This window comes from Aedes albopictus, chromosome 1 (assembly GCF_035046485.1).
Source record: "Aedes albopictus strain Foshan chromosome 1, AalbF5, whole genome shotgun sequence".
NCBI classification, from domain to species: Eukaryota; Metazoa; Arthropoda; class Insecta; order Diptera; family Culicidae; genus Aedes; species Aedes albopictus.
The window spans coordinates 66,864,258-66,875,752 of NC_085136.1; the positions used below are offsets into that span (position 1 = coordinate 66,864,258).

General features: G+C 36.9%; 1 protein-coding gene across 1 annotated transcript in view; it reads right to left on the reverse strand.

Annotated features, from left to right (window-relative positions):
- The window catches only part of LOC109414694 (activin receptor type-2B), a 32,170-nt gene extending 22,942 nt beyond the window's left edge, over positions 1-9,228 (reverse strand). Inside the window, exons 1-6 of the mRNA XM_062851457.1 lie at positions 9,195-9,228; positions 3,859-4,101; positions 3,483-3,796; positions 3,238-3,423; positions 2,830-3,169; positions 2,464-2,762 (exon numbers count right to left, since the gene is read on the reverse strand). Of these exons, the coding sequence (XP_062707441.1) occupies positions 2,464-2,762; positions 2,830-3,169; positions 3,238-3,423; positions 3,483-3,796; positions 3,859-4,101; positions 9,195-9,228 (1,416 nt within the window). The remainder of the gene's footprint in view (positions 1-2,463; positions 2,763-2,829; positions 3,170-3,237; positions 3,424-3,482; positions 3,797-3,858; positions 4,102-9,194) is intronic.
- Between the last annotated feature and the right edge of the window lie 2,267 nt (positions 9,229-11,495).

Here is an 11,495-nt window from a genome sequence, read left to right on the forward strand (position 1 = left end):
TTTCGATTCGATTTCGATTCGATTTCGATTCGATTTCGATTCGATTTCGATTCGATTTCGATTCGATTTCGATTCGATTTCGATTCGATTTCGATTCGATTTCGATTCGATTTCGATTCGATTTCGATTCGATTTCGATTCGATTTCGATTCGATTTCGATTCGATTTCGATTCGATTTCGATTCGATTTCGATTCGATTTCGATTCGATTTCGATTCGATTTCGATTCGATTTCGATTCGATTTCGATTCGATTTCGATTCGATTTCGATTCGATTTCGATTCGATTTCGATTCGATTTCGATTCGATTTCGATTCGATTTCGATTCGATTTCGTTTCGATTTCGATTCGATTTCGATTCGATTTCGATTCGATTTCGATTCGATTTCGATTCGATTTCAATTCGATTTCGATTCGATTTCGATTCGATTTCGATTCGATTTCGATTCGATTTCGATTCGATTTCGATTCGATTTCAATTCGATTTCGATTCGATTTCGATTCGATTCTATTTTGATTTGATTTCGATTCGATTTCGATTCGATTTCGATTCGATTTCGATTCGATTTCAATTCGATTTCGATTCGATTTCGATTCGATTTCGATTCGATTTCGGTTCAATTTTGATTTGAATTCGGTTTGATTTCGATTCGATTTCGATTTGATTTCGATTCGATTTCGATTCGATTTCGATTCGATTTCGATTCGATTTCGATTCGATTTCGATTCGATTTCGATTCGATTTCGATTCGATTTCGATTCGATTTCGATTCGATTTCGATTCGATTTCGATTCGATTTCGATTCGATTTCGATTCGATTTCGTTTCGATTTCGATTCGATTTCGATTCGATTTCGATTCGATTTCGATTCGATTTCAATTCGATTTCGATTCGATTTCGATTCGATTTCGATTCGATTTCGGTTCAATTTTGATTTGAATTCGGTTTGATTTCGATTCGATTTCGATTTGATTTCGATTCGATTTCGATTCGATTTCGATTCGATTTCGATTCGATTTCGATTCGATTCGATTTCGTTTCGATTTCGATTCGATTTCGATTCGATTTCGATTCGATTTCGATTCGATTTCGATTCGATTTCGATTCGATTTCGATTCGATTTCGATTCGATTTCGATTCGATTTCGATTCGATTTCGTTTCGATTTCGATTCGATTTCGATTCGATTCGATTTCGTTTCGATTTCGATTCGATTTCGATTCGATTTCGATTCGATTTCGATTCGATTTCGATTCGATTTCGATTCGATTTCGATTCGATTTCGATTCGATTTCGATTCGATTTCGATTCGATTTCGTTTCGATTTCGATTCGATTTCGATTCGATTTCGATTCGATTTCGATTCGATTTCGATTCGATTTCGATTCGATTTCGATTCGATTTCGATTCGATTTCGATTCGATTTCGATTCGATTTCGATTCGATTTCGATTCGATTTCGATTCGATTTCGATTCGATTTCGATTCGATTTCGATTCGATTTCGATTCGATTTCGATTCGATTTCGATTCGATTTCGATTCGATTCGATTTCGTTTCGATTTCGATTCGATTTCGATTCGATTTCGATTCGATTTCGATTCGATTTCGATTCGATTTCGATTCGATTTCGATTCGATTTCGATTCGATTTCGATTCGATTTCGATTCGATTTCGATTCGATTTCGATTCGATTTCGATTCGATTTCGATTCGATTTCGATTCGATTTCGATTCGATTTCGATTCGATTTCGATTCGATTTCGATTCGATTTCGATTCGATTTCGATTCGATTTCGATTCGATTTCGATTCGATTTCGATTCGATTTCGATTCGATTTCGATTCGATTCGATTTCGATTCGATTTCGATTCGATTTCGATTCGATTTCGATTCGATTTCGATTCGATTTCGATTCGATTTCGATTCGATTTCGATTCGATTTCGATTCGATTTCGATTCGATTTCGATTCGATTTCGATTCGATTTCGATTCGATTTCGATTCGATTTCGATTCGATTTCGATTCGATTTCGATTCGATTTCGATTCGATTTCGATTCGATTTCGATTCGATTTCGATTCGATTTCGATTCGATTTCGATTCGATTTCGATTCGATTTCGATTCGATTTCGATTCGATTTCGATTCGATTTCGATTCGATTTCGATTCGATTTCGATTCGATTTCGATTCGATTTCGATTCCTTGCCTTGGAATGGCTTTAACATGTTTTTAAATTAGCTTTATATTAACTTTGGATTGACTTCGGATTAGATTTGAATTATTTTGTGGATCAACCTTCGGTAAATTTTGGAGTAGCCTTGAGTTGGCTTTAAAATGGTCTTGAATCGGTTTTAGATAGGCTCAAACTAGCCTTAGAATGGTTTTGGATTGACTATAGATAGATGTAGATTGACTTAAGGCTGGATTCACGTAGATTAGTCATGTTAAGTTTAGTCTACTCACATTATGATTCCTCCAGTGATCGTAAATCCTCGGCCGAAGCTTCTTCGTGACGACATTTTCCTGCATTTCCTCCAGCGTCGGATGTGACCCCAGTTCGGCCTCGAATGGCAGCCGATACTCGTCCACAATACCACCGTGCACCGTACAGCGTGAAACCAGTTCCCACAGGACCAAACCACAGGCGTAAACATCAATCCGAAGGAAGGCATCCCGAGTGAAGTTGATCGCGCCCTCCAAGATCTCCGGAGCCATGTAACGACGGGTTCCGACTTGACCGTGGGTGTCCCCACAAGGTTTTCCTGGAGGATACACCGTTAGCATATCTTAGGTATTTGTACTTCACAGACTTCTACGACCCCGACTTACCCGGTGTAAAAATCAGTGCAAGTCCAAAGTCGGCGATGCACGCCGTCAAGTCATCCTTCAGCAGTACGTTCTTGCTCTTGAAGTCCCGGTGGGCGATCGACGGCTTCAACCCTTCCGTCTTGCTGCCCTGAATCTCCTCGTGTAGATGCATCAACCCGCGGGACATACTCTCGGCAATCCGGCACAGCTCTGGCCAGGTCACAGTGTGGGACTTTAGGTAGTCGCACAGTGACCCATGGCTGCAGTAGGCCGTGATAAGCCAAAAGTCCGTATTGTTCAGCTCAACGTGCTTCTCGCACCCGATGAACTGCAGGATATTCGGGTGGTTCATCCGCGGGAGCTGACAAGCGAAAAATACCCGTGTTAGTGACCCTCCGAATATTGGGACGACCTTCAAGAAGAACTTACCTTGAATATCTCCTGTTCCGTCAGCCAGGACTGCTTCTCTTGCATGGGGAATATCTTAACGGCGACTTCCTGGGACATCAACTGAGCTTTCCATACCACCCCGAACCGTCCTCGGGCCTTCAGGTCGACCAGCTGGATCGGCAGCAGCGCGATGTTCGGCGATGAGCTGGTAATCTCCGGTTCAATCTAAAAACAAGACTTCAGTCAACTTATCGCCCTGGCGAACTCCGAAATACCTTCCTTACCGTTGGTATCTCGTTGAACATTGATGGCTTCCGCTGTCGACACGCGAGCGCAACGAAGCCCGACAAAACAAACAATATTACGGTTACGACGACAGCAACCATCATAAAGCTGCCCGATTCCTGCTGCATCGGAGTGATCGGTTCCGGAGCATTGGTCACATTGGGAACCCACCGGTGTTCCTTGTTGCACATGCTCAACCGGCAGCAGCAGTAGTTCAGGTTGTTCTTGGTACCCATGGTGGTATCGATGCACTCCGTACCGTTGCAGTCGTTCGGGTTGCTGAAGCAACCCTTCATCGTTACCTTGACTTCATCTGAAATTTCAGAAAGCATTACATGGCGACCGTGACGGCTTCCGTGCGCGACTTGATCTCACTTGTAACATTGTTGGTGCTCCACACGACGAAGCATCCCATCGGTTTGTCGGAGTCGCCCTCGTCGCATACCTCGATGCCGACCGAGCATTCACCGTCCTTGCATTCGTACGATTCGCACACCAACCCGGAGCCGGTCTCCGTGTTGCCCCGGCTGAGGGATGCCTCCAATCCAGCTGTAACTGTTAGCAGAATAAGACAATGAAATAGGACGTAAAAGTTTGTAATGGAGTACAGAAGGAAAGCTAATTAAGAAAATCGTGAGCATGTTAAGCATCGTTCATAAATGCAGTAGCCTTTCAGGACGAGAGTTTCTGATTCCGTGATATACCTTGTATATATGTCAAAATAAGCCATAATGGGATTCCTGCAAGAGTTTCTTCTGGGATTGCAGCAAAAGTTTTTTTTTTGTATTCCTGCAGAACTCTCTTCTGCAAATCATCTACGACTTCGTTCTAGAATTCATCCGAGAGCTTCTGCTAGATTACCTCCAAAATTGTCCTTGGAATTTCTCCAGGAATTTCTTCCTGGGTTTCCTCCAATAGTTTCTTTTGTGAAGTTTCCCGAAGCCCGCACTGGGAATTGTGACGGAGTTTCTTCTGGGAGCCTTCCAGGAGTTTCTTCTAGATTTCTTTCTGGGAATACTTCGAGTTTTTTTCAGAAAATCCTCCAGAAGCTCCTTTTAGGAGTGCCCCAGAGTTCTTTCTACAAATCATTCAGGAGTTCTTTTGAGTCATAATATGCTCAACGCTGCCGAAATGAAGTACATACATACTAGACTGGGTCAACAAAGTCGATTTTTCGGAACAAAGCTTTTTCGATTCCTTCTAGCGTCCAAAGCAACTGGGCAAAATTTGGGAGCGATTGGTTGCGTCCCCGTATTCCGCATTGCGATTGAAATTTGTATGGAATTTAGTATGGGAAAACGTGCTTTTTTGCATTTTTCTCATAACTTGAAGATTTTCGTCTAAAACGATATAACTAATGACGTTAAAGCATAGCCTAGGATATGCTGAAAAACTTTGCCGAAGACCGGAAAGTGATCCGACACTTGTAAAAAAAGTTATAACGTACAGATTGTCCGGTGGTGCTTAACATTTAACATGTAAAGGAATAACATCAATAATAAAATCTCAATTTTTGGCCTAAGTTACCAGGCGAATAACTTTTTTCCCGAGCGTCGGATCACTTTGCGGTCTTCGGCAAAGTTTTTCGGCATATCCTAGGCTATACTTTAACGTCATTAGTTATATGGTATTAGACAAAAAAATTCAACTTATGAGTAAAATGCAAAAAAGTACGTTTTCCCATACTAACTTCCATACAAATTTCAATCGCAATGCGGAATACGGGGACGCAACCGATCGCTCCCAAATTTTGCACAGTTGTTTTGGACGCTAATATAGATTGAAAAAGCTTTGTTCCGGGTTGATACGATCAAATTTAAAGTTTCTCCATACAACGTTGACCCACTCTAATACATACATCACGCTGGAAACGCAGAGAACATTAGGAGAGTAAATGTACAAGATCGATCAATACGCCAGGAAGGAGTTCTTGTTGGGCTGGATGCATTGAACGTAAGTGAGAGTCGTGATTCGACTGCACCCACTACTACTCCAGAACCAGCAATGGATATCCAACGACAGCAACTAGCATGAACTAGCTCTCCACATGGCCACAACCGCCACGTAGTTCCGTGGGATAGATCCCATGTCCCGGCACCGAATACTAAAGCCGCGAGATTCCTATCGGTTAACAATAAGCCATAAGCAGGCTAGACGGTCTTTTTCTACTTGACAGATTTTCCTGCGCTTTAAATATTTTTTTTTTCCTATTACAGGTTTTCGAGGATTGAAATCAAATACGATTGAAGCAATTTTCAAGTTTGGACTATTGTGCAGATACAGGAGAGGAGTAGCAGCTTTCAAGCATACTTTGTGAGGATTGCGTTTGGGCAGATTTGTGCGGATTGCATTTGGGTGGATTTGTATCGTGAATTTCGTTGCAAGTTGAAGATTTAGTCGACAGTTTACTTTGGAGTGTTACCCAAAACCATAAGTATACTTTTTATTTTTTTAGTTTTTTAATCTTTACTGTAGCTTATAATTTTATTTCACAACAATTCTGTTTAATTGATTGCTTGTTAAGATTTCATTATGGAAACTGATGATAGTGAGGGGGGGTCAAAAGAAAACATAATATTAGCCGAAACCCCTTCGTTGGTGAAACCCTTTCGTGTGAAAGTTTACCCATCCAATTTTAAGGGTCCTTTTGTTGTCTACTTCCGTAAAAAGGAAAGACCCATTAACGTTTTACTGATTTCCTCTGAGGTTTATAAAAAATACAAATCCGTCAAGGAAATCAAAAAAATTGCTTTGGACAAATTACGTGTGGTTTTTGGATCTCGAGATGAAGCCAATGCTCTTCTAGAGTCTAAACTTTTTGCCAATTCCTACCGTGTGTACGCGCCATGTGATGCATGCGAAATAAATGGAATTATATATGATGAATTTTTGGATTGTGAGGATGTAATTAATCATGGCTCAGGCTTTTTTAAGAACCAATCCATCTCTCCAGTTGGAGTTTTGGATTGTGTTCGTTTGTCAAAATTAACTTTTGACGGACATAGTTCAAAATATGAACATTCGGATTGTATTAAAATAACATTTTCTGGATCTGTACTTCCGGACTATGTAAAAATAAATGAAGTAATTTTCAGCGTGAGACTTTATTATCCAAAGCTCATGCACTGTGATCGATGTCTTCTTTTTGGACACACTTCCAATTTTTGTTCAAACAAACAAAAATGTTCAAAATGTGGGGAAGCGCATTCCACATCTGATTGTGACAAACAGTCGGATAAATGCATTTATTGTAAACAAAAACACAATTCTTTAAAAGAATGTGTTGTTTATATTGAAAAACAAACAAAATTTAATCAAAAAATTAGGAACAAAAATCATGTTTCGTATGCTGAAATAACAAAATTGAATGACATTTCTACTCCCAATTCATTTGAAATTTTACCAGATGATGAGGTTGGATCATCTGTTAATTCAAACAATTTCGTTTATAAACCTCCTATTAAAAGGAAAAAAACATTGAATAAATCATCTAGTAATCAACATAATTATTCTGAACCTCAACCATCTACTTCTTTTGATGTAAATTTTCCTCCTCTTAGTACTTCCGTTTCTACTAAAAATATTCCAGGTTTTAGAAAAATTGAATCTGATCAAATTCCAAACAATAATGATCAAAATTCGAACAGTACTTCTAATGAAAACACTAATAATTCTATTTTGGGAATTTTGGAGGAGTTAGTCGACTTTTTGGGAATGAGTGAATTTTGGAAAAAAATTATCAAATTGATTTTACCCTTTTTGGCTTCTCTTTTGGAAAAACTGAATACATTTGGACCCCTTATTTCTTCCTTTTTCTCATCGTAATGGCTTCCAAAAATAACAGAGATGAGCTTCATATTCTACAATGGAATTGCCGCAGTGTTATTCCTAAAATTGATAGATTAAAAGCATTGTTAGCAAATTATGATGTAGACATATTTTGTTTAAATGAAACATGGTTAGTGCCTTCTAAATTTTTTCGTATTCCAAATTACAATATAATTCGTAAAGACAGGGAAATTGCATTTGGAGGGGTTATGATTGGGATTCGGAATGATATTGAATTTAAATACTTGGATTTAACATTGCAAGTTCAATCACAGATTGAATTTATTGCTGTTTCGATTAAAAAAGGAAAATATAATTTTTCTATTGTTTGTTTATATATCCCTCCAAGTGTTAGTTTTTCTTTGGATCAAATTAGAGATATATTGCAACAAATTCCTACTCCATTTTATATATTAGGTGATTTCAATGCCCATAACTTTGCTTGGGGTAGTGACAAAATTGATGGAAGAGGTTCATTAATTATGGATTTGATTGATGAATTCAACTTAAATATTCTCAATGATGGTTCATTTACTAGGGTTGCTGTGCCACCTAGTAATCATTCGTGCATTGATTTATCACTTTGCTCGAATAATTTGACTTTGTCATCTTCTTGGTCAACTATCAATGATCCAAATGGCAGTGATCATTTACCTATTTTGATTCGAATGCACATTCCCATTCGAAATAAACTTATTAACGAAACATGTGTTTATGATTTGTGCAAAAATGTAAACTGGACAAAGTTTTCTGATTTAATATCTATTTATGTTATTAATAGTGTGGATTCGGATTCACCAATAGACAGTTATAATAGTTTTTCAAAATTTCTAATTGATAGTTTGCGTAAATCTCAAACTAAAAAAAATGTTTCGAGTACTCTTAGAAGACAGCATCCTTCTTTTTGGTGGGATAATGAGTGTTCCAATGCATTGAAAAATAAATCCAATGCTTTTAAACATTTTCGTAGATCAGGCTCCAGAGATAATTACTTACTGTATCGTAAAGCTGAAGCTCAGTTTACCAGGCTTACTAAATTCAAAAAGAGAAATTATTGGAAAAATTTTGTAGAAAATCTGGACAGTGATACTTCATTGTCCACTTTGTGGTCTGTAGCACGAAATTTAAGAAATTATAATTCTAGTGTTCCTACTGTTCTAGAATATTCAGAAGAATGGATTGAAAATTTTGCTTCAAAAATATGTCCCGACTTTGTTGCTCCTTCCAAAAATTATAAAACAAAATCATTTAATTATTTCCCTGAGCTTTGTAATCCATTCTCTTTGGCTGAGTTTAATTTGGCTTTATCTATTACCAAAAATACAGCTCCAGGTATTGATAACATAAAATTTATTGTTTTAAAAATGTTGCCTGATGAAGGAAAACTTCATTTACTTTCAATTTATAACAGCTTCTTACTTCAAAATATTATTCCTCGCGAATGGCGCTTCATCAAAGTAATAAGTATTCTTAAACCTGGTAGAGATCCTTCATCAGCTGACAGTAGAAGACCTATCAGTTTGTTATCGTGTTTACGCAAACTAATGGAGCGAATGATCTTAAATCGCCTTGAATTTTGGGCTGAAGAAAACAACATTTTTTCTCCTTCTCAATTTGGATTTAGACGGGGTCGTGGTACGCGTGACTGTGTTTCGCTTTTAGCTACGCAAGTTCAACTTGCATTTAACCAAAAACAAGATGTAGTTTCTACTTTTCTGGATGTCTCTGGAGCTTATGATTCTGTTCTAATCGATTTGTTGTTCAGTAAAATGAATAATTTGAAAATTCCTAACATAATTTCAAATTTTTTGTATAATTTATTCTCATTCAAAATTATGCATTTTTTCCATAATAATTCTCCCAAAATAATACGTTACAGTTACTTTGGCCTTCCACAGGGATCATGTTTGAGTCCATTTTTATACAATCTATTCACTAGTGACATGGCATTCATTATTCCTAATGGTTGTTATTTGCTTCAATTCGCCGATGATAATGTTCTTTCCATACGTGGAAAAAGTAGAGATGTTATTGAACATTTTATGCAATGTGCCTTGGATAATTTGGATATGTGGGCTCATGAAAATGGTTTTACATTTTCAGTTCAAAAAACAAAATTTATTTTATTTTCTAGAAAACATTCGCCCATAAGCATTAATTTATTTCTTAATGGACTTGAAATAGAACAAATTGATGAGTATAAATATCTTGGTATTTGGTTTGATTCTAAATTAAATTGGAACACTCATATTATATACATACAAAAAGTGTGTTCAAGAAGAATTAATTTTCTTCGTACAATTACAGGTACATGGTGGGGTGCAAATCCTTCTGATTTGATAACACTATATAAAACAACTATTCGTTCAGTAATGGAATATGGTTGCTTTACTTTTGGAAGTACTGCGCAAACTCATTTTTCCAAACTTGAAAAAATACAATACCGTTGTTTAAGAATTTGTTTAAAACTAATGAATTCCACTCATACTCAATCTGTTGAAGTTCTTTCTGGTATTATCCCACTGAAAATTCGTTTTCAGGAGCTAAATTGCAAATTTTTGATAAATTGTTTTGCAAATAATCATCAAATCATAAGCACTTTGGAGTCGTTATACCAAATTAATCCTACTAATAGAATATTGGATTCCTTTATTCATTGTTCAAATCAAGATCTTTTACATGTGCATTCGAATGGGTTTTATGATTTCAAATTAAACATACATACATATGAACCATTAATTGACTTGTCCTTATTTTATGAATTGCGACAAATACCAAAGCTTGAACATTCTAAATTTGCAAATTTACTATTTAAACGTAAATTTGATGGATTCAACCCTACACAAATGTATTTTACAGATGGCTCTCTTATTGATGGCACCGCAGGTTTTGGAATATATAACTTATTTTCAGCTCATTTTTATAAATTACAATCTCCGTGTTCTGTTTTCATAGCAGAACTCATTGCTTTGTATTTTACTTGTAACATGATCAAAGATTGTCCGCCCAATTTTTATATAATATGCTCTGACAGTTTCAGTTGTCTGAGTGCTTTGAATACTATCAAATTCAATTTCAAATCACATCATATCCTGTTGATGTTGAAACAAATATTGTTTGATTTGCATTATGAAGGATATGTTATTAAATTTGTTTGGGTTCCTGCTCATTGTAATATTTATGGCAATGAACAGGCGGATCTATTGGCAAAATTTGGGGTTATGCGTGGAAAAATTTATCATCGTGATATATTTCCTTCTGAATATTTTCCCAATCTGAGAAATTATTCTCTAAATGCTTGGCAAATCAATTGGAATTCTAGTGATAAAGGGCGATGGTGTCATTCAATATGTCCCAAGGTGAATCATTTTCCTTGGTTTAAAAATGTATCTGGGAGTAGAAATTTCATTTGTGCTTTTTCGAGATTGATATCCAATCATTATATTTGTAATAGTCATTTGTATCGTATCAACATTGTAGATTCAAACTTATGCGAATGTGGCTTATCGTATGAAGACATTGATCACATTATAATTAATTGTTCTCGGTTTATTGCACCGAGGAAGATATTATTTGATAGCCTAATTGCAGCAGGTTTTTCAATTCCTGTATCTATACGGGATATTTTGGGCTTAAAAAATGAACATATATTGAAACTTTTGTTCAAATTTCTGAATGAGATTGCCTATTTTGTTTGATACTGTTCCCCTTTTTTTGGTATTCTTTATTTTCAGCCTTGAAGATTCGTTTCTGATGACCCCCTGACCCCTCCCCCTCCCCCATTAGGATTTCTGGATTTCCGGAGACTCGTTTTACGATTTGGCATGCTGTCCTCTTTCAAGATAGCGGCTCCGTTATGGTTCATTGCCGTGTGAGCCTTTAGTTTTAAGTTATTTTTGTAATGTTATTTGAAAAGAAAAAGAGGTTTTGTGCCTCTTTGAGAAAGATTTCGTTTTTGAAATGTCGAAATCACTCAAAGGGGTTTTTCCCTCTTTCTAAATTTCAAGTTAAAATAAACAATAACAATAACAATAAGCCATAAGCATCCCTAACCGTTATGTGTCCGACAAACTTTTTGCTTTTTCTATACCGCGTTTTTTAAATGGGTGCTGGGTACCCGGGTATCCTGTCAGCCACATAAGGGTTAACCAGGATGTTTTGCAGTACTTGAAGGTCATACAGCA